Source organism: Nicotiana attenuata, unplaced genomic scaffold (assembly GCF_001879085.1).
Source record: "Nicotiana attenuata strain UT unplaced genomic scaffold, NIATTr2, whole genome shotgun sequence".
NCBI lineage: Eukaryota > Viridiplantae > Streptophyta > Magnoliopsida > Solanales > Solanaceae > Nicotiana > Nicotiana attenuata.
The window spans coordinates 2,256-25,798 of NW_017671988.1; the positions used below are offsets into that span (position 1 = coordinate 2,256).

The 23,543-nt window shown below is 37.9% G+C and overlaps 1 protein-coding gene across 1 annotated transcript; it reads left to right on the forward strand.

Moving 5' to 3' along the window:
• Window positions 1-7,893: 7,893 nt before the first annotated feature.
• LOC109211199 (proline-rich protein PRCC) lies at window positions 7,894-23,259 on the forward strand. Its single transcript, XM_019374701.1, has 3 exons — window positions 7,894-7,988; window positions 8,099-9,215; window positions 22,816-23,259. The coding sequence occupies exons 2-3, from the start codon at window positions 8,100-8,102 to the stop codon at window positions 22,972-22,974; spliced, it is 1,275 nt and encodes a 424-aa protein (XP_019230246.1). The 5' UTR covers window positions 7,894-7,988; window position 8,099; the 3' UTR covers window positions 22,975-23,259.
• Window positions 23,260-23,543: the final 284 nt, after the last annotated feature.

Here is a 23,543-nt window from a genome sequence, read left to right on the forward strand (position 1 = left end):
AAACCCTCAAGATAACCCTGGAACTTCCCCACCAGTGTCTCCCTCAAACACATCCTCATCTACTCCTCCTGTTGAAAACCCAAAACCTAGTTTTCGTAGGCAAAAAATGCTAGCCAGAAAAACAGTAGCTTCTGGAGCTTTGAGGAAAGCTCTAAATGAAAAATTGAAGGCTAGTCAGAAGAAGGAAAGTCCTGCTAAAGAATCCGACTCAAGTTCTGAGTCTGAAGCATTTATCTCTGCCGGTGAAGGAGAAGAACATGGGTCTTCTGATACTGACAAAAATCAAGAAACCCCTGGTGAGGTTAATACTTATTTTGTATTTTCTGATGTGGTAGAAAAGGAAGATAATAGGTTTGTTTTGGTTGGTCCTTTGAAAGATGTAAAGGAGGCTGAGTCTAGTAGAAAGGGAAAGAAAAGGAAAGATAAAATTCTTGCAATCTGTGGAAGGGTAGAGGAGAGTGGCAATAAGTCAGGGGAAAGTGGCTCCGGGGAGGCTGCTGAAGGTCTTGTTCATTTGAGTAAACAACAAGATGAACCTGGTTCATCTGTTGAAGAAACCCTAGCTGACATCTTGAAGAAGGTTGGGCCAGCTATGATCCAAAGAAGCGCAAGGCTTCTTCCCTAAAAGCTCCAACTGCTTCCAAGCCAACAAAGAAAAGCAAAGTGTCATCTCCTAAGTCTACTGTCCCTTCAAAGGGAAGAGCAACTAGAAGCATGGTCAAACAAAGTGAGGAAGAGTTGTAGAAAGCACTGGAAGAAAGCAGGAAGAAAAAGAGGGAAAAAGGAAAGGCAAAAGTTGTGGAGAGTGCTTAAGTTGCAGAAGAAGAAGAAGAGGAAATGGACCTGGTCCATCAAGAAAGAGGAACAACTGAAAAGGTTCCAACACCCAAACCAAAGAGTTCCAAGACCTCGACCAAGAAGTCATCCTTTGTACCTGTATCTGCTGAGTCTCGTTGGCTAAAAGAACTAGGTTTGCTGTGAAGGGAAAACAAAAGAAAATTATTAAAGAAGAAGAAGAATGGAGTGGAGAAGAAGAAGAGGAGGAGTCTGAGAAAGAACAGGATAGATTTGCCATTTTTGGCAGGAGAAAGATCTTGAAAGGCAGGTTGTTGAAAGACCTGGAGGAGCCAGGTATGATAAGATTCGTGGATGCCCTAGCTGCACAAGGATGGAAGGACATGGTCCTTCAATTGGATGGGAAACTGGTCAGGAAGGAGATGATTGAGTTCATGGCCAATGCCACTATCAAGAATGGGGTTGTCACTAGCATGGTGAAAGGAGTAAAGGTGCAGTTTGATGCACCTAAATTGGGTGAGATTCTAGACATTCCCAGTGTGGGATATGATGATTATACTAGGCAAAGGTGGCCTTGTCTGGATTCTCTTCCTACTGCACTCCAAATCACCAGACACTTTTGTGATTCTGCAACTGCGGAAGATGTGCCTGAAGCCAGGTTTGTTCAGAAGAGTGAGATGAGGGCCGAGCACAAGGTGCTATTTGAGTTTGTGAACAAATGCTTGTTGCCAAGGCAGGAGAGAAGGCACACTGCCAATTACATGGACTTGGTCCTCATGGAGTGCCTGGTGAGAGGAATGCAGATAAACTGGCCTGCTTTTATTGTCAAACTACTGGATAGAGTCATCAATGGCTCCAAAGCTCATGCCACACCATATGGGTTCCTATTGACTACTGTTTTGGAAAGGCTAAATGTGCCTTTGAAGAAGTGGAAAATGGCATCAAGCAAGGAGCACTTTGGTGTCAAGACTCTTATGTCTTGTGACTATCCAGTGAATGCCACCCCAGTTGAACCCGGTTCATCTCTGAAGACTCCTGTGAGTAGCAAGGTTAGGGCCTTGGTTCAAGAATGTGGAACAAAAGATGCTGAAATTGCTAGGCTCCAGACCCATATTGCTGAACTGGAAAATGAGAGAAATGGCCTTAAATGTGAGCTAGCAAAGGAAAAGGAAAAGAGTGATGGAATGCTTCAGAATATGCTCAACCTTCTCCAAACCCAGCCCTCTAGTTCCTCCAAGCCCTAGGATGTCAGTCCCTGTCTTTGAACCAGTCCAGAACCCCCCAGTGACCCAGTTAGGGATTTTTTTTGTTTTTTGCTCATGGTTGGAAGTTTTTTTTTTCTTTTTGTAGTCTGTGTATGGAGGCATCTCTAATCAATGACAATTTGCTATTTCTCTTGTTCTATTGCAGATTCTGATATTAATAGTTAATTTTGTTTGCTGGTTGTTGATTAATTAACCATGTTTTCACTTGCAGTTGCCCCAGTGGCCATGAGTAATTATTGATATCTGGGTTCACAATATATGCAACTTTTCGATGATGCCAAAAGGGGGAAGAGATATTGTGCTTTACTTTGCATTCTGAACTAAAGTGATATTTATAACCTAATTAAACCTGGTCCTTAATGATAAGTTAAGATTTCTAAGTTAAAGTGTTGATAATTAAGCTGAGTTCCACAGGTTCTCTAATCAGTAAAAGCACATAGTTTGTCATCATCAAAAAGGGGGAATTTGTTGGCCCAAGTTCAGATGAAGTTTTGAAGATTGACAAATAAACTCAGTCATGGACCAGGTTCATCATATGAGACACAGTGGTTATCTACTTATACATGTGAGATGCACGTGAAGAAGATAAGTCTCAAGGATCAAGCAACAATATCTTCTGAATTGATCGAAAAGGTTGCATAAAGGATGAGGAGATGAAGTCTCCTAATGTGAAGAGAACTTAATTCGGATCAAGGATAAGGGTTGGAGTTTGTAGTGTTCTAGGACTCAAATTCTATGAAGGGTCAGAAATTGAGTCTCAATCAAACTCTAATTACTAACTCATTAAATAACAGTGATTGTTCTTTTTTACAGGTGTTGCACAAACGCAGAAGTGAAACTAAATTGAGAGCAAAAGAGCGAGGCAATTTTTCAAGCAATTTATGTGAAATTCAAGTGTGCATTCCTGAAGCTACTTGGACAAGATAGAAGAACCAATTCTATTGTGTTTATTCTTATTCTAGTTCAATTGTAGTAGGTGGTTTAAAGTTGTACCTTTCCAGCTTTCATAGAAGCAATTGTATTAGGTACTTTGAGTATTCAAGTTAGAGTTAACTTGAAAGTGTCGCAGCAGTTGAGGCTGTGTGCTACACTTGCTATACTGGGATTAGAGTTTAATCCTTAGGTTTACAAGAGTTTTGTAAATGTTGTTTTAGCTCAGTGATTTTAGTGGAAGTTTGGGAAAATCCTACTGAGTAGTAGGTCGTGGTTTTTTTCACCTTTTGAGCCAGGTGTTTTCCACGTAAAAATCTTTGTGTTACTTTATTTTGTGCACTCTTAATTCCGCAAACAATTGTAGTAGGTACACCTAGAAGAACCAGGTTCTTCTAGAGCGAAAATTGGGTACCACACAAATCACCCCCTCCCCCCTCTTGTGTGGTATTGACGTTTAGAACATCAACATCTGAATATATTAAGATGTGTATTAAGATCTGAATATCAAAAATTAAGACTGTTTGATTTTTAACATCTGAATGCATAAAATTTATCTTTATTTGAAAAAAATCTAATATTCTATCAATAAAATATATAGTTTTAAAATATGATAGTTGTTGGTGGTGATGGCTAACGGGTGAATGCCGACTAAAGGCGGTGGTTGGTGGTAGTTTTGGTTGATGATGGTGGTTCATGCTAGTAGCTAGTAGTTATTGGTAGTGGTGGTAGTTATGATTGATGATGGTGGTGATGGGCAGTGATAGTTAAGAATGGCGGGTGGTGGTTTGTGATTGAGGAAGGTGGTGATAGGTTATAATGATAGGCGGTGCCGACTGTGGTTGTTAATGGTGATGGGGTGGTTGGTTGTGGTAGTTGAGGTGGATAAGTGTTAAGTGTGAGTGAGAATGATGGTGGTCGGAGTGGTGGGATGGTGGATGATGATGGTCGATAATGGTGGCGGCTATGATTGAGGATGATGGTGGCGTGGTGGTGGCGACGGTGGTGGCAGTGGCGGCAGCGACGGCTGAGTATGGTGGTGGTGGCGGCATGGTGGTAGTTGATAATGGTATGCGGTGGCGACAATTAATAATGAATATGTGATAGCATCTTAATGAAATTAAGTCTCTGTTACAGATCTGAATCATACAGACCTATTCAGACCCACTAAGTGGTTGTTAAGTAAAAAAAACAAACACATTTAATGAGTAAGATCTGAATAATTAAGATCCAGACTTTAAAAACAAACACACTTAATGTCTGAGATCTGAATGGTTAAGATTCAGACCTCTATTAAGTGCAAACAAATGAGGCCTTAGAGCCACCAAGAACTTCCATAATAGTTCATTAGTCCCAATTTCGCCATAGATTTCAATAAGTTCATTCTTCCATAAATCTGATGAAGAATGATACAGAATGACGAAGGCATCCCTATCCTCAACACTAAGGAATTTGCTATGAATTTCATCTAATTTAATCCTAAAAAATATGAGAAAATCAAGCAAAGAGTCAAAAGGAGCCATTTTTATTTTCTTGAAATTCTCAAGAAGTCTTCTTCCTTCCCTTTTACGTGCCCTTATTTCTCTGTTCAGATTCTTCTTCATCCTTGAATCATTTCTTATGACTTCAGGCTCTGAATCTGAATCAACTAGAGTTTTGATCCTCTTGCGACGCATTCTTCTACTATTTCTTTTTGATCCTCTATCAATATCACTCCCACTTGGAGCAATTTGAGCATGTTCCCGTTCAACCATATCTGAAATAGGAACAAGAAATCAGAAATATGGTTGTTACCATTTAATGCGACAACGCATGTCACAAATTTCTGGTAGAAGACAAAAATGATCATAAAAGGGTTTTTTAAGTTGTAAGATTCCATTTTTCACATAAAAAATATTTTTGGAAAGCCCAAAACAAGTATATCATGAATATATAAGTTTTAGGCAAAAATATTGGCAAAATACATAGTTTACCCATTAACCTTACACGCAAATCCCCATTACACACCTTTTCACCACGGGTAACTTTTTACAAACCCAACCTTTGTAGAGTGTGTCTAAGACATACCACTTTGCCCACGTGGTCAATGCGTGTTTTTACCAACAAATGAAGCGCGTGAACATGAGAATTTTTTTATATCATATGTCAATTTCTTAATTTTTTTAAAATTTAAATTAGGGTCATCTTCTTCCTTGTTTAAAAAATCACTAAACCTGCCAAAGCTACTCCTTGATTCTTAGACCCACTTCTCTCCACTCGATCTACTTCTTCTCAAGTAGACCCATCAAAATTTCTCATATCTCTCTTGTTGATTAGTCCTTAGCTTTGCCGATTTTTTTTTGGTTGAGAAATTGTAATTAGAATCCAAATAATTGTAGCTCCACCAACCATTAAAGCTAGGCTTCAACTTATGTACAGAAGATTCTTCTTTTCTCCAGACTTAAGCTTTGCCGTGGCTAAGTTAAATTTCTGAAAGGGTAAAATTTTTAAAATTTTCCCCAACTATTAAAGCTTAGCTCAAGCTTTTCCAGATAAGCACATTCTTTAATTTTGTTAATGGGTGAGTTTACAAATAATTATTATTACTACCTCGTTTGCTTCAGTTGAGGGAATCGAAAGAGTACAAAAAAAAAAATGAATGCTTGATGATGACAGTTATGGTGGACAAGATGAAGAAAATAGGGATATAATTGTAATTTTATGTGCTATCTTTTTTGTTATTAGTTAGTGACACGTGTCACGACCTTATTGGCGCGTGATAGTACACATGCTTTGAAAATCTGGGTAAGAAAAAAGTGGTGTGTCTTAGACACACTCTACAAAGGTTAGGTGTATAAAAAATTACCCGTGGTGGAAAGGTGTGTAACAGGGATTTGGGTACAAGGTCGATGGGTAAACTATGTATTTTGCCCAAAAATATTTAACAAGTTATTTCTAAAATGCTGAAAACAGAAGCAGTTTTTCGTCAGAAAAATAGTCAAAAACTGCCAATCTCCAAAAAAAATATATCTCACTCGTTTTTAATCTGTTTTTTACATATAATATATTTTCGCAAAGCCCAAAACGAGTAGAACATGATTATATAAGTTTTAGCCAAAAAATTTTAACAAGTTATTTCTAAAACGCTGAAAACAGAAGCAGTTTTTCGTCAAAATAGTCAAAAACTATCAATCTTCAAAAGTCATATCTCACTCGTTTTTAATCCGTTTTCACATATAATATACTTTCGAAAAGCCCAAAATGAGTAGATCATGATTATATAAGTCTTAGGCCAAAGTATTTAACAAGCGATGGACAAAACGCAAAAGAAAAACAAAAACAGTTTTCTCTGAAACTTGTCAAAAATTAGCCAACAAACAAAATCTCAAGCTAAACTTATAAAACAACGATTTTAAGACAATTTACATAAATAACTGGATCATTCAACCATTCTCTGATACCATTGTAATATAATTTGAAGCAAAAACAACGGATTGTGTACCTTAAATTCGCAGCGAATATTGTTGTTGTTGCTACCAAAAGAATCTGCCTTAAGTCTCCTTTGATTTCACTAGGAAATCAAGGCTAAAGTTCACAAACTAAATGTTTTTTAGTGTGATGATGTAATCTAGAAAGTTAGGATTGCTTTTCTTTCTTTTCTGGTTTTTCCTTTTATTTTCTACATAATGTCTCCCGTGCTCTCTCTTTTGAAGCAGAAGACTTCCCTTTTTATTAGGAGAGGTTGAGCAGTTATCAGATAACTGTTCCCTCTCCTTTTCAAAAAAGGATTTGAACAATTATAACTGTTCCTCCTCTTTTAAGCATAAGGTTGAAAAGTTATAACACAACTGTTCATCCTTTATTTACAAAACCAGATAATTCTTTATTTACTGGTCGGGTAAGATTGGATCGGGTCGGTTCACATGGGCGACCCACGATCCCAAAAACTTACAGTAGGCTTTACCTTACTTGCGTATCCAACTCCATAGTTATTGATCAACAACTTGGCCAATTTAAGGGCACTACCCCAACTCCTCACATGGATGCTACCAGGATGTTTTGACACACTATTTAAAGTTGATCCAGCTTAAGGCCTTTAACTATCACGAAATTTCAATTTCTGATCTCTACAAATTTTTATGTTTTTTCCCCCAGATTGGACAGCTTATCTCACTTCTGTCTTATGCTCCTTGATTCCAACTCTTCAATGCTACTCTAATCATTCGGAACTTTCCCAAACGCTTGAATGGTTCTCCTTTCTCACTTATCAAAAATATCTATCTTTACTCTATAAACGTGGAAATCTTTTGAAGTCCTACAACATCATATAATCTTTTAAAAGAGTCTAATTTTTTATGAGCCTCTCCTCAAATTCTTCATAGCAATTATAGTTAGACTCGACCTCTTATGACACTCCTTTTGTCCATTATAGTTGTCATGATTACCAAAACTAATTGATCTAAAATATTTGTCATTTCAAAAAATTAAGAAACAATTAATTAATTTCTTCCACCTTTACCTTTATTCTGATAAATGTAGAGAGAAAATAATATAGTGAAAGAAATATAGTAGTAATAAATTGGGATTAAATAATAAATAGGATAATTTAGTTAAATTAATTTTTAATTAATATTTTCTTAAGGTGCATGCAAAAATCAGACAAGAAGAAATGGACTAGGGAGTATAACATTTCATCATTACCTTTACTCTTATCTGCATCAGATTTCGGAAGTCTTTCTATAATATTTTTATATAAATTGTTTGCATATATAAAAAAATACTATGTTTTTTTAAAGGATTAATAAAAAAAAAATAGTAATAGTAAAATGTAATGTAAGTTTCCGTTGGTAATTTAGAAGTAGAGAACCCACTGCAATACGGAGAAAAGAAAAGAAGAAAGAAAAAGAAAAAGAAAAGGAAACACTAAATTACATGAAATAGCGTTAAAACTAAAATTTATCCACATTATAAGGCCGGTGAAGGAATCACCAATCAGCTAATCAAATCCACCGGAGTCCGGTAAAGATATCCTATGAGCCCTGTTTGATCCTTCAAATCTCCGATTATAAGCTTCTTCTATATTAACCCTAACCCTAGTAATCTGCCCCCTTTTTTGCTTTTGCTCTTAGGATGGAATCTTTGTTTGCAAACTATGCTTCTTCTGATGAAGATGATGAACAACAGTCACATCAAGATAAGCATCCACAACAAGTACATAGCTCCAATTCTTCAAACCCTAGCGTATTTTCCTCTTCTCTTCCTCCCCCTAAATCTTCTTTTTCACTTCCCCCACCAAAATCCCAATCAAATACTTCACCCACCTTAACCACTCCCTCAGCTGTAAAGCAACATTTTGAAGAAGAAGATGAAATTCCTGATAAACCCTCATCGTTTTTCTCTTCTCTTCCTCAACCTAATAAATCAACATCATCATCATCATCTTCGCTTTTCTCTGTCCTTCCTCCGCCCAAAACCACTCCTTTGTCTTCGTCAGATCCTAAACCTAAAAGAAAGGTTGTTCAGTTCAAGCCTCCTGCCAACCCTTTTTCTGTAAAGTCCAATAGAAGTGTAGATGAAGATGAGGATGAGGATGATGAGGGTGAGAAGGAGAAACAGAGAAAAAGGTCTGAATCTTTTACTCAAACACCTTCAGTTAAGTCATTTTTATCGAGCATTCCTGCTCCAAAGAACTCGACCTCGTTGGGTGTTTTAGGTTCAGGTTCTGGAAGAAGATCCACCATTGAAGCAGATGTCCCTGTTCCTAATTCAGCTACCTCGAGTGAAGTTCTAGTTAGTTCACATACAGGGTACAATGAGAACCAGCAAGTTGATGGATCTTTAGAGAGTTCAATGAGAGGTATTGGCGGTCCCACAGAATACAGTGCTAGTTTGGGTGTTGCAGGCGATTACTCCTCCAATTGGGGCGCACATGGTTATGTCGACCCTGAAAGCTGTGCTAATGATGTGACTAGTGGTTATGAGAATTATCCTGGCTATGACAGCAATAGTGGGACTTACACTGGCTATGAACAGTATGATCATAACTGGACTGATGGGTCTAGTACAACAGCATCAGCATCAGCAATTACCGATACGGCTGAAGTTGCATTGACATTGCCCGGGAAGAGAGGCAGGAAAGATGTTCCGCAGAAATTTGTTGAGGTGAACCAGGATGAGTTGATGAAGAATCGGCCTAGGGAGGACCAGTCAAGGCTTACTGGAATTGCTTTTGGCCCATCGTACCAGGTACGCCTTTACGATGTCTATGACCCCTTGGTACTTGTTCTTCAACTAAATTTTGATAAGGTTAAAATTAAGTTGTGGTTGATTTTTACTACAACATATTAATTTTCTTTATCTGAACCTTATAGTGAATGTGGTGTTGTTATTGGACTTTGGGTTCTAAATTATCTGGCTGCTTAATTTAGATTTGTATGTCCAAATCTGGTCCTGATACTTTCTACTGATTTTGAGCAGGAGAAATGAATCTCAAGAGATTTAGATAGCTAATGGCATAATTAGAAGTATTCACTTGATCCATTAAGTGTTATTTATGCATGTTTCTAGTTGATTTATCTTTTGGACAGCCATGTATTAGCCTCTAGGACTTCAGATTAAGAACTTGACTAATAGTATTCCAGTGGAGGTTGAGTATTTTCTGGATGCTCTTATTCATCTATCTTTTTGGAATGTTCGCCCATTAGCAACGAGGTTTTTGTAAATTAATAGTCAAGTCAAGTTAACGTGAACATGAATATTTATATATTTTCCTCTGGCATTATTTGCTTCAATGTATGTTGTTTTTAGTGCTATTACCATGTTGTTGTTGTTGTTGTTGTTGTTGTTGTAATTCCAGAGGAAGAGCAAAATTGAGATAAAAAATATTAGATGGTGAAACCTCAATTATAGAGAGCCTATTCTGAGGATATTTGGACCAAAAATTAAGTACAGTAATGTACATGTAGATAATATAATGATAGCATGAGACAATCACAACAAATCTAGATTGTAAGACATTCGAATATCTTTTGATTTCTCCTATCAAACTTGGTAAATTTGACCTAGTGCCATTTTACTCATGGAAGCATACAAGGTGGTGGGGCTGAGTGTTAGGCTAGTCAAAAGATAAAAGTAGTAGAAATGAGGATACTGAGATGGATGTGTTGGCATAGCAGTGTTGTGAAGAGCGTGAAGCTAGGAAAAGTGACAAAACCCCTTTCCGCTTAAAGCATGAAGCAAAGCGCTCGCTTTTTTGAAGTGAAGCGAAATTTAAAAAAAATAAAAAATAAATATTGAACGAAAAGAAGAACTGAAGGAAATTGGCAGTAAGAAAGAAAAACATCCCAGCATTTCACTGCAATTTAAGACTGAAACATTAAAAGAAAAAGAAGAGGAGAATGAGAAAAAGAATAACTGAAGGAAAAAAAAATTTGGCAGCATTTCGCTGCTATTTTGAGACTGAAACAGTGAAAGAAGGAGGAGGAGGAGGAGGAGGAGGAGGACAAAATCACATACCTGGGCTTGAACTTGATGAACTTGAACTTGAAAAGTGCAGAAAATGCTGCTCGATGAAGTTTTGAAAAAAGAGAGGTTTGAGAAGAGATAGAGGTAGGAGGTGTTTGGATATGGCGGGTTTGAGAAGAGAGAGGGGTAGGCCAAAGAAGTACTGGGAGAGATGATTCGGGAGGACATGACGCTGCTTCAGCTTACTGAGGACAGGACCCTTGATAGGAGGATGTGGAGGTCGAGAATTAGGGTAGAAGGTTAGTAGGTAATCCAGAGTTTTCCCTTTCCTTACGAGAATTAGTAGTACTCTTGTATCTCCTTCCCCTTCCCGTTCCCGTTCACTGGGTAGGGGTAAGGTCTATGTACGCACTACCTCCCTAGACCCCACATGTAAGATTATATTGGGTTTGTTGTTGTTGTTGTAAGAATACAAGGTGGAGTAGATGTAACGAAATACTGCCATGTGTTAAAGGCGTAGGCAAGTTAAATAGTTAGTCAACTTGTTATGTTCTGAACTTCGTCAGTTAAAGAGTTTAATCTTTTTTCAAGACCTTATGCTCTCCAATATAGGGATACTCAATTTGATTGGATTGTAAAATTGATGAATCTACATGAATATTGAGTCCTAGATCAATAGACTCGTAGGTGATGATAGTGGTCGTTGAAGTTGGGATATCATATGGATAAAAGTGGTGGTTATTAGGACAGAATATTACGTTATTTTTCCACTGGTGTTCATGTTGATTGGTCGCACATATATTGTCATGGAAATCGTGTGAAGGACCAACAATGAAATAACCTCAATTTGGACACCATGTTGGCTATTTCTTGTTGCACTGCCACAACTATGGGTCTGGGTCAACAAAACTTCAGTGTTTGTGATCGTGGACCGGTCTTGTATCGTTCATTGACGCAAGTACTATTGCATTTTGGCGTTGGTGCTTTGTTTCACGAGATAATGTTAGAAATGATAATTCCACCATATATGTTTGTGCTCACAACTTATTTAGCCCAAGAGTCATTTTATATAATAAGTTTTTATAGTTAAATTAATGTTTTCCAAGTGGGAGTTTAAAATTGTTTCCTAAATGTGTGACTTAACATTAACTTATTAATTCGGTTTTACCAAAACGTGCTAAATGATAATAGTTGGTGGACAAGACAGATGCAAGATAATTATGTGGATTCTATGACGGGCATGTATAATTTCATTGTAATAGGTATATGCAGGCAGTAGTGTAGGCCTATTGAATACCTGTGAGTATGCCATAGGGAGGCCAACTAGGTTAAGGCTTTTAAGCCTATAGGTATAGGGCTGGTAGTTTCCCTCTCTTGGCTTAATCTAAACTATTACCCATCACTAAGTCTTCGCTGCTTCCTAGATTTCTGACTTGATTGTGTCATGTCATATAGCTGAATTAAACCATGTACATGTGTTCAATTTAAGTGTCATTGTATACTCAATATCAAGAGATGTAAATATTAGTCATATACCCTTTAAATGAAATTTTATCAACTGTTGCCAACTTGCCCTTTACTAAACACAAACCTACCAACAATGTTAAAGAAGTCAAACAACTTGTGAGATGGTGATTTTTTTTTTGGTTTCCCACCCGGTGTCCGGCACCCGCAATGGGGCCCGACTAAATCCAGATTTGCGCTGGGAAGTTCCATATTGGAGGGTAAAGTGCTCCCTAACAAAGGCGACTCCATACCCAGGGACTCGAACCCGAGACATCTGGTTAAGGATGAAGGAGTACTTACCACTCCACCACAACCCTTGTTGGTGAGATGGTGATTATTATGACTTCTTTATGCATAAACATATAATAATGTGTCTTCATTAGAAATCAAGCAAATTATTCAATTTCTTAACAAATAATCATCAACGAGATGATCAAATTAAACCAAGTAGACAACAAGAAATGTGCTACAACCAATATATGTCAATATTGTCGACAACATCATTTTAAATATTCGTTCAAGGACTCAAATAAATGTCAAAAAGTGTGATATAATGATATAGTCATATAAACAACAGCAAGCACATATTCATAAGCTTTCACAATATATATGTACTTATAACACTCGGCGGAGCAGGATGGGAAGGGAAACATGAGTATAAAAAATCATATTTCTTCAATAATTGAAGGATATTTCAAGTAGAAGAGCTGACGTATGTAGATCTCTAAAGAGCCAGCCTGAATCAAGCATTGGATAAACACCAATGACAATACAACTTACAACCTTCTCAGACTTCAACCATTATAATTACATTGTCATGCTTTATAAATGTAATCGAGTTGTACTTTTATGACCTTAAAAAATGGAGTAATAGATACAAAATTCACTCCCACTGATCAAAAAGAACCATAAACAACTTTAAGCATGACTTATTATAATCTTTTTTATAAGGAGTTAGTATGATTTATTGTAATCTTTAAAAGGACTTAAAATGTACTTTCAATAGCGATATCACATAGATACACACATACAATGTCTTATTTTACAGACACTCAACCGGTGGAATCATTTGACTCATATAAAAGTTTTTTCAATTCTCACCTACATACTAAGTCTCAAAAGTATAACGTTTGCTCATTTTCTTATTTCAGCAGGCCATTGTATTAGCCTTAATTAAGTGAGTAGTTGTGTTAAAGGAGAATGACAGTCCACATATGATCTAGAAGGAATATACTAGTACTCTTGGTAACTCTATTGTTGGAATGACGATCAATTACATATAAAAAGTCATACTTAAATATTTCCTTCATATAAATTTAGACTAAAAGAAACAATAGAATTTTTGAAGGCAAACTTAGCAACATACATAGCCTTAAACACAAATGTATTTCTTTGCTAGCTTTTTGGTTGACTCATGGATAACTAGAGAAAACAAGTGCATGCTTAGGGCAAATCCATGGTGTAAACTGACAATTGTGAGAGACTCATATGTATCTCTTCCACTGTTCTCACACTTTTTACTGCCTCTTTGTAAATATCCTTTTTTGCATTTATATATCTATTATGAACTTTTTTCTTCTCAAGCACTCTTTTTTTTTTTTTTGATTTGCACCGGGTGTCCGAGTCTTTTAGAGCCCCGACTAATCCCGGGGGTGCACAGGCCCTCGGCAAGGAGTTTCCTGCAAGTGCACCACGGTTAATTCAGGTTTTACCCAGTCCGATGGCCCTCAGAAATTGTTTGCACCCAGTGGGTTTCGAACTTGGGACCTTGAAAGGGAGCAAACCCCAAGGCTCAAGTCAATTGCCACCAGGCCAACCCTCGAGGGTTTCTCAAGCACTCTTCGTAGCCCCTTTTTATGACACTCTATGATATGTTTTCTTTAGGTTAGTGAATATGAAGTGGAGATCTCTTTTTCCTCTTTTTATAAGTTTTCTCTATCTTCTTATCAAAAATATAGTGTCTATTGTAAGATCTTCCGAGTGTTGGTTCAAATGTGCTTTCTGGTTACGCTTGTAATTTCCTAAGTCCATACTCGATGATTTTTTCACGAAGTTTCACCGTATGACCCATAAGTTCAACACCACGGTAGTTGTTCTTGTTTACCGGAACGATTTGTTCGACATCCTTCCACCCGTTAATATAACAACGAATAACTTGGTTATCCACTTCAAAACCTCTACAGGGATACCATTAATCCTCATTGTTTTGACATCGTTACTTCAGCTGACCTTACGTGTGAGCTAATGTTTTCATCTGTCATGGTGTATAAAGATCTGTAAAGTTAACTTCAGCGCACCTTATGAGTGGGCTGAGGTTTTCATCTGTCATGGTGTATATAGATCTGTAAAGTTATCCTCCTGATTTGCCAGGGGAGAGCAACCCTTCGTGTGAACTTATTGCTTTTGTGCGAGTCATGGGCTTTCACTACTTTTCATTTCCATTTCCCCATTTGTATGTGCTGTTCTTGTTTCCCGATTTGCATGTGCTGCTTTTGTTCAAAGTTGTAGGTTCTTTGTCCTTTCTCCCTTTTCTTCATTTATTGAATTTGCATGTAATAACTGTTCTTGAAAAGGTCAGCAACCCTACCCCCACCCACAACCCCAGGGTCGTGGGTTCGAGTCACCAAAGGGGCAATAGCTTCAACCAAGGGGTTCAAAGGGGAATCAAAGGGGAGGAAAATTAAAAAAAAAAAAACTCTTCTTGAAAAGGTGTCTAAATTTAGGCATGTTTTGGTTTTGTCTTTGTTTTTGCTTCTTTCCTTATTATTAAGTACATACATACTGTAGTAACTTTGAAAGTGTAAACTATTGGCACAACTCATAAGCATGTCAAAAAGAATGTGAAACTTGTCCAGAAAAATGTTCAAATGTTTTGTATTTTTTGTGAAAGTGACTGCAGTGACAAATAGTTGATCTGAGCAATTCCACTTTATAGGAAAAAGGATTAACAAAAAGAAAGAGAAGAAAAGAGAAAAAACTGTCTTTCACTCCCACTATCCCAGAATTTTGTCAATCTTCATAATTCGGATCTGAGAATGAAGTAGAGGAGAAAAATGGTGAATAGAGTGCTTGATTATTCCCTCAAGTTGTTGGGTTTAAATAACCTTTGACAGAAATACAAATTAGGAAAGACTAATATTACAAGCCTACGAAATCTCCTAATTACTTAATTATAGGGATTTGTGTGATTACAGGGATTTGTGTATCTTTTCATATTTACATAGTATCAATTCTTGCCATATTTAACACTCCCCCTCAAGCTGGAGCGTACAAGTCATATGCTCCTAGCTTGCTACAGATATCGCCAATTCTGGATCCTCGGAGTGATTTTGTGAGGACATCTGCTAGTTGGTCTTTTGAGTTGACAAAACTCGTAACAATGCACCTGAACTCAATCTTTTGTCGAATGAAGTGACAATCTACTTCAATATGCTTCGTTCTTTCATGAAATACTGGATTTGAAGCGATATATGATGCGGCTTGATTATCACAAATCAATTTCATTGGCTTGTCCCTTCCAATCTTTAACTCCTGTAGAAGTTGCCTTAGCCATATAAGCTCGCAAGTAGCCAATGCCATAGCCTGATATTCTGCCTCTGCGCTTGACCTAGCCACCACATCTTGCTTTTTACTTTTCCAGGATATTAGGTTGCCTCCAATTAAAATACAATAACCTGAAGTCTACCATCTATCAGAGGGAGAACCTGCCCAATCTGCATCAGAATACTCAATAATAATATTTGCATGTCCCTTGTTTTCATACAATAAACCTTGTCCCAAAGAACCTTTGACATATCTTAGGATGCGAATTGCAGTGTTATAAATAGCGCTCGCTACAACGCTAAAAGCGTGTAGCGATGCGATGCGAGGCAGTGTCGCCATTCCTGGTCTGTTGCATTGCGATGAAGAAAAGCGAGCGCCTCTACCTTGTAGCGAGAGGCGCTGCGATGCGAGAAGCGATTCGAGGCGTCGCTATTTGAATATAACGCAAGAAAAGGCATCCGTTTATTACTAAAAGTCTAAAACAACAAATTAGGGCTTGGGTTAAAACACTTCTCACGATACGAGCAACGACCTTCTTCTCCAGTTCTCCTTCGACAAATTAGGGCTTGGGTTCACAAAATTAGGGCTTGGGTTCCATCGTCAGCCATCAGCGATCCCTTCTTCACCAGGTATGTTTCTTTCTTTTCTTTTCTTCTTCTTCTCCTTTCTTCTTCTTCTTCTTCTGGTCGACCACCATTGCTGGTCTTCTTTTTTCTTTTTCTTCTTCTTTCTTCTTTCTTCTTTCTTCAGTGATCGCTGTTTTTCTTCTTCTTTCAGCTCTGTTTTTCTTCTCTTTCAGCCCAGCTCTGTTTTTCTTCTTCTTTCTTTGCTCGGTTTTTCTTCTTTCTTTCTTTCTTTCTTTGCTCTGTTTTTGGGTTCTTTGCTCTGTTTCTTCCATCATCTCTTTCAGCTCTGTTTTTTCAGAGCAGAGGCTGTATTTTTTTTTGATACTTTGGTTTTCAAAATCGAGCAGAAGCAGTCAAGCAGTAGCTTGTTGCTCTGTTTTTTCAATTATAGATTTATTGTCTTATAGAGTAGAATTAATTGAATATTGAGTTGAAGAAGAATAGATGTTGCTTGTTTTAGAGTTTAGACTATTAGACTTTAATTTATGAATCTACTATGAGTCTATGACTATCTATTGAGTCTTTAGTTTTTGAATGATATATTTATTAATATATTATTGTTATTGAGTTTTTAGTTAGGTGTATATAATATTTTATGTTTTTGTATAAATTGTCGCTTCACATCAAAAAGGCGAGCGCTTCGCTGCGCGTCTCTCGCCTCAGTGAAGCGGGCCCTCGTCGCTATTTGTCGCCGCACGCTATCCAAAACGCTGGCGAATTGCTGCATCCCAATGACTGTCACAAGGTGACCGGAGAAACTGGCTAACCACACTTACAACAAATGAGATATGAGGTCTCATGATCGTAAGATAGTTGAGTTTGCCAACAAGTCTCCGATATCTTCCTGGATCTTTTAGAGGCTTCCCTTGTCCCGAACCAAGTTTAGTATTTGGATCCATGGGACTGTCCACAGGTTTGCAGTTCAACATACCAGTGTCTTCCAAAATATCCAAGGCATACTTCCTTTGTGAGATGACAATGCCGCTGCTTGATTGTGCCACCTCAATGCCTAGAAAATATTTTAGTTTGCCCAGATCCTTAGTCTGGAATTGACATGAAAGATGCTGCTTAAGTTGGATAATACTTCACGATCATCACCTGTGATGACAATATCATCAACATAAACAATTAGAAAGATACATTTGCCATGAGATGAATGCCTATAGAATACTGAATGATCAGCTTTTGTTCGGGTCATTCCAAATTGTTGGACAACAGTTCGGAAACGGCCAAACCATGCCCTAGGAGACTGCTTGAGACCATAAAGAGATCGACGAAGTCGACAGACTAATTCCTGAGCAACAAACCCTGGTGGTTGCTCCATATATACTTATTCAACAAGTTCTCCATGAAGAAATGCATTCTTAATGTCCAACTGAAAAAGAGGCCAATGATTCATGGTTGCCAAAGAGATAAGAAGATGGACAGATGCAATCTTTGCAACTGGTGAAAAAGTATCACCATAATCAACGACATACACCTGAGTATACCCTTTAGCAACCAGTCATGCTTTAAGGCGATCAGCCTCTCCGTTTGGACCTACCTTAAATGTAAACACCCATCTTTTCCCTTTTGGTAAAGGGACTATCTCCCAAGTACCGTTATCGTGCAAGGCAGTCATCTCTTCAATCATAGCCTGGCGCCAACCTGGATGGGCCATTGCTTCTTTCACAGTCTTTGGAACCTTGACAGTGGACAAGCTAGTAATAAAGGCATGATATGAAGGTGATAAACGATGATAACTTAAAAAGGTATAAGAGGGAGTTTGATTGGCAGTAGTTCTAGTGGCTTTTCGTAGAGCAATGGGGAGATCAATGACATTTGATGAGTGCTCAACCGAAGCATGAGACATTGTTAGAGAAGGCAATGAGTCACCCGGTGAGCTTTATGTACCTGCATTAGGATCAAAAACATCAACTGGATTAGTAGGTTGAGAATTAGGTCGAGGGCGTCTAGAATAGATTTGGAGTGGTGGAGCTGGAGTTGGAGGCGAAAAGGTTGGAACTGGAAGAACTATGGATATGGCCTTTTGATTTAATGAATTAGGAGAAAAATACGGGGAAGTCTCAAAAAAGGTAACATCTGCTCAGATTAAGTACCTATTTTTAGAGGGATCAAAGCATTTGTATCCTTTTTGTAGACCAGAGTACCCTAAAAAGACACATTTGATAGCCTTTTGCTGAAGTTTGTCTTTTCCCGGGGTAAGGTCATGAACAAAACAAGTACAACCAAACACACGTGGAGGAAGTGGGAACATAGGTTGTTCGGGATAAAGGACTGAGTGTGGACTCTTGTACTGCAAAACAAAGGAGGGCATGCGATTAATTAAATAACAAGCAGTAATAACTGCATCACCCCAAAAACGTAAAGGAATATGACCGTGAATAAGTAATGTCCTAGCCGTTTCAATGAGATGTCTGTTCTTTCGTTCCACAACTCCATTTTGTTGTGGAGTATGTGCACAAGAAGACAAGTGTAATATACCTTGTGATGGCATGAAGGAAGAAAGAGAAGAAGAGAAGTATTCTCGGGCATTATCACTGATTAATTTCTTTATGGAAACACCAAATTGATTGCGAATCTCAGTACAAAAGTTCTGAAAAATAGAGAACAATTCAGATCTGTTTTTCATTAAAAATAACCAGGTGCACCGAGAATAATCATCAATAAATGTAACAAAATAATGAAATCCTAGTGAAGAACTGAAACGACTTGGACCCCATATGTCCGAGTGAACAAATTCAAACATAGAGGATGACCTATTATTGACACGCTTTGGGAAAGAAGCACGAGTGTGTTTCCCAAGCTGACATGATTCACATTCTAACAAAGATAAACTAGATAGACTGGGGACCATCTTCTGCAACTTTGAAAGACTTGGATGTCCCAATTGACAATGAAGCAAATCAGAGGAAATAGCGGAAGTGAAGGCAACTGGTGGTTTTGGAATAGATAGTTTGTACAGACCGTGTGACTCATGTCCTCTTCCAATCACCTGTCCCGTACTCCGGTCCTGCACAAAAACAGAATCCTCAAAGAAGATTATAAGACACTTAAGGTTCTTGGTTAATTTACTAATGGTAATAAGATTATACAGACACTCAGGTGCAAAAAGAACTGAGGTTAAAGGTAAAGAAGGTAGAGGGTGAGCTGCACCTATTCCTTTGATAGTAGTCTTTGATCCATTAGCTAAGGTAATAGTAGAAAAGACAGATGGAGAATTAAGGTCAGACATAAATTTTTTGTTACCGGATATATGATCAGTAGCACCAGAGTCAAGAATTCATGGTCCAGGAAAGGAAGACTGTGCGACATAGGCAAAAGAGTTACCAGGTTGCACTGTGCAAGCTGTAGATGAGGTAGATGACTGTTGCTTTGATGCCTGGTACTGAAGATAATCATTATAATCTGCTCCCGTCAAAGTGATAGAGTGAGATGATCTATCCTTGACATCTGGTGTAGGTAGAATACCATCTCCGCTGTGAGCCACATTGATTGCATGTCGAGGACGATCATTGTTACGTGGAGGCTTACCATGAAGCGACCAACAAACATCACGTGTATGTCCTCCCTTATTACAGTATGTGCAATGTTTAGTGCTTTTCCCTTTTCCTTTTTTGGGTCCATTTTGAAAAGTGTTAGTTTGTACAGCCATTATAGAAGTATCATATGAGTTTACCTTCGGTGTAGATGTGATGCGCAACAATCTGGCAGATACTTCCTCCAAGGCAGGAATAGATGCGCTAGCAAGAATCTAGTCTCGAACTGAGGAGAGATCAGATCTTAACCCAATCAAGGCTAGAACACTGTCTCTCCTGAACATCCAACTTGTCAGTAAAAGGCATAAGAGAATCAAATTGATCCTTTAAGGATTCTACCTGACCAAGATAGCTTGCCATGTCTTGTTGATTCTGTTGCAGGTGGACAATGTCTGAGACTATCTTGTAAATAAGTTGTATGTCATTTGTATACAAGGTTTTGGCCTTGTTCCAAACCCCGCAACATGTCTTACATGACTGAAAAAGATTAACTAACTTACTGTCAAGAGAGTTTCATAGAAGACTGCATAATTGAGCATCTATTTAACCCAAGTTGGTCTATCAGATGCTCCAATCTCCGTATAATTCTTGATCAAGTGATCTTCATATCCTTGACCTATAAACCACAGTTGTACAGAAGCTGCCCAAGAGGTATAATTTCCACTTCCATCCAACTTAACGGTAGTAATTATTGGAGACGGTGAAGAGGAAAAAATCGACTTTCCAGTAATTTGATTTTCAACTGCTATATCATCTCCCATTGTTGTATTTATTACACAGGAACTGCTGAAAGTAGTGGATGAGAGTAACTACAAAAACAAGAGAAATAGGAAGAAATAGAGAAAACTGAAGAGTCGACCAAGGAGGATCTGGTTCTTCTATAGTCTTTAATTCAAGGAAGAAAAATGAGATGGAGCAGGGACTAAAAACCCTAGCTCTGATACCATGAGAAAGAAGAAGAGAAGAAAAATGGTGCATAGAGTGCTTGATTATTCCCTCAAGCTGTTGGGTTTAAATAACCTTTGATAGAAATACAAATAAGGAAAGACTACAATTACAAGCCTACAAAATCTCCTAATTACTTAATTATAGGGATTTGTGTGATTACAGGGATTTGTGTATCTTTTTATATTTACATAGTATCAATTCTTGCCATATTTAACAGGATCAAAAGATCTAAAATCAAACTAAAGTCAAAAGGTTACTATTGACAACCCCTCCACAACCAAAAAAATAAAAGAAAGGAAGGATCAGGGCAGGGCAGGAGCCCCGGTATACTGGAGTTATTGGTAACCGCGAAAGGAAATGAAATTTTGAGGAAAAGGGTTTGGAGTTGGGGCTGTCATGTCCGGGGAATGATCTTTTTGAATTGCTTTTAGTGATGTCAAACTATAATTGCCTAATTGACGAGGTATTCCAGATTTCCCGTGGAGAGCATAATGGAAGTCTACGTGGTGTGCTTCTTGGGAGCAATCTTTGCTGCAGACAACTTAAGAAGGATAATACATATTGCAGTTAGCTAGTGTTGTTTTTGTGAGGATTGTGGAAGATGTTGACCACGTTCTCTTGTATTGCATGTTCACTATAGTTTTATGGGAGCGAGAGAAAGTGACAAGTCGGACAGTGTGCCATTTGGACTGAACTTAAAAAAGAGACGGAAGATGGCACTTTTGTATCTTTCGGTTGCTATGGAAGGAAAGGAAGAATAGGACCTTTGAAGTTTGAAAATTGAGAATCCGATACTAAGAGTCAACATCTCTCTACTTGTATGTGTGGGGTAAGGAGTAATGTCCTTGTTGTATAGAGAGATGGATGGATTGTGGGACCTCTATTTCACGTTATATTAAACCGCCTTTGATTAGTTAACACCATTGAGTGTCATCCTTTTGTCACTTGTTTATCTGGTTTATCAAAAATGAATAAATAGGCCATGAGAAGTGATTGATTCTCGCCTTAAAGTGCCTTGGTCGGTGCTCCATTAATTGAAGCACTTAAGCCTTCACGTTGCTCTGAGAGAGAAGTCCTTTTAACATATGTTATAGGGGTGATCTATCTGTCCTAGCATGATTTGAGCATAATTTATTATTGGGACTTTTGACCTTCCTCACCTTTCCATATATGGTCATATTTTGCTAGCCAGATGAGATGATACCTGCCAGCAAATTCAAAAGCCTGTTATTTTTTTTTATTTGATAAGGTAAATGTTCTATCCGTACAAAAGAATCTGCGCACCAAGTGCCGGGCCATACAAAATTATTTTTGTATGGAGCTAATGAAGTCTATCGTGTCACGTTTTTTTTTTTTTTCTTTTTTTGGTTGAGAAAAAGGTAAGTCTGTCATGTTGCTATCCTCGTATACACTTTCAAACTTGCACCAAAAAGCCAAAAGACCTGAACATTTCAATTACAAAAATATTTATTGCAAAAGCCCTATCCTCAAAGCATCTACAATTTCTTTCCTTCCATATGGTCTATTCTATACAGGCAAGAACTGTTCTCCAAATCTTCCTTAGCTCCTTGTCTCCCTTGTAGCTCCACCAGCTAGCAAAGAGGTCCTATCACAGACCATGGCATCACCCACTGCTTACCAAAAATACTTAAGAATAACTCCCATATGTTTATTCTTAAAGAAAGAATATATCCCATATTTTTCTAGCAAATGGGCAATGGAGGAACAAGTGGCTGCTGTTTTCCTCTTCCTCACCGCACATACAGCATCTGTGTCATATGGCAATTACTCTTTTCTTTATGCATCGTCAGTGAAAATCCAGCAGAAGCATGCAACTTTATGTGGTATTAAGAGATATGAATCTTATTTGCTTGTTTTTAGAACTTTATATGAAGTGCACTGAGATATTGTGTTATAGTGATTTAACGTTCAAAGTACCTGAGATTTGTCACTGTCTTGTCTCATTCGGTTTCTCCTAGCTCCATTTAGGGACTGAAGGCAGGTGTTGGTTTCAGGTCTGTTAGGTTAGGACTTATGAAACTGATTTTGATTAGTTAAACCAGTATTGAATAATATTGTTTTATTTGATTTTTACACCTGATAACAACATATTGATTGTAAACCAAATATCTGGCTTTGCCCTTTTTCCCTTTCCTCCTGTCAATATGATTAAGCTTGATAAGAGCTCAGTTTCTCACATGTACATTTTCTTTCATGCAGCCTGTTTCAAGCAAGGGAAAGCCTTCTAAGCTGCTCAAAAGAAAGCATCAAATAAGTACTTTGTACTTTGACATGAAACAAAAAGAAATGGAGCTGCAAGAGCGACGTGCCAAGGGGATGCTGACAAAAGCTCAAACTCAGGGGAAATATGGTTGGTGATATTTAAGTGAGGTTCTTTGTGGTCTCCTATTGACTCGGTGAACTAGCAACTTCCCTTTGTTTGCTCATCAAATTTCTGATCTGTATTCCTTCCCCTTGTTTAAATGTTATTGATAGTCCTTTGTTGGCTTTGAAAGCATTGTAGTGTTGTAATATTTCTGCAATTTTAGTGCGAATGCTAATGGTTCTGTAGGTTCCTTTAAATCAAATACCATAAAATGAAATGGTCTGTTAAGAAATTGTTGATTGCATCTCCGTGAATGATACATTTATATGCTTGACTGATGCAAGATTCAACCACTTGTAAATTCTTAATGACAGAGAACGTTGAGAAACATAGCCATTTGAGGCAAGAGAACCGATGCTTACTAATGCAGAAGAAGTTGACAAATGAAGACCATTTGACCCTCATTACAAGTTACTGTTTCTAATACACCAAGTTAAGCTCCAGAAAACGCAGCATAGGGAAATAATGACAAAGTCACAGTTGTGGCTAGTTGCATCCCAATATAGATAACTGCTCAGTGGGTTTTAGTCTTGTGCTAGTGCGCGTGAACTGCAGCACATAA

Coding starts and splice junctions, on each gene's coding strand:
- LOC109211199 (XM_019374701.1), top strand. CDS start 8,100: ATGGAATCTTTGTTTGCAAACTATGCTTCTTCTGATGAAGATGATGAA. Junction 9,216..22,815: donor CTTTTGGCCCATCGTACCAG/GTACGCCTTTAC, acceptor TCTTTCATGCAG/CCTGTTTCAAGCAAGGGAAA.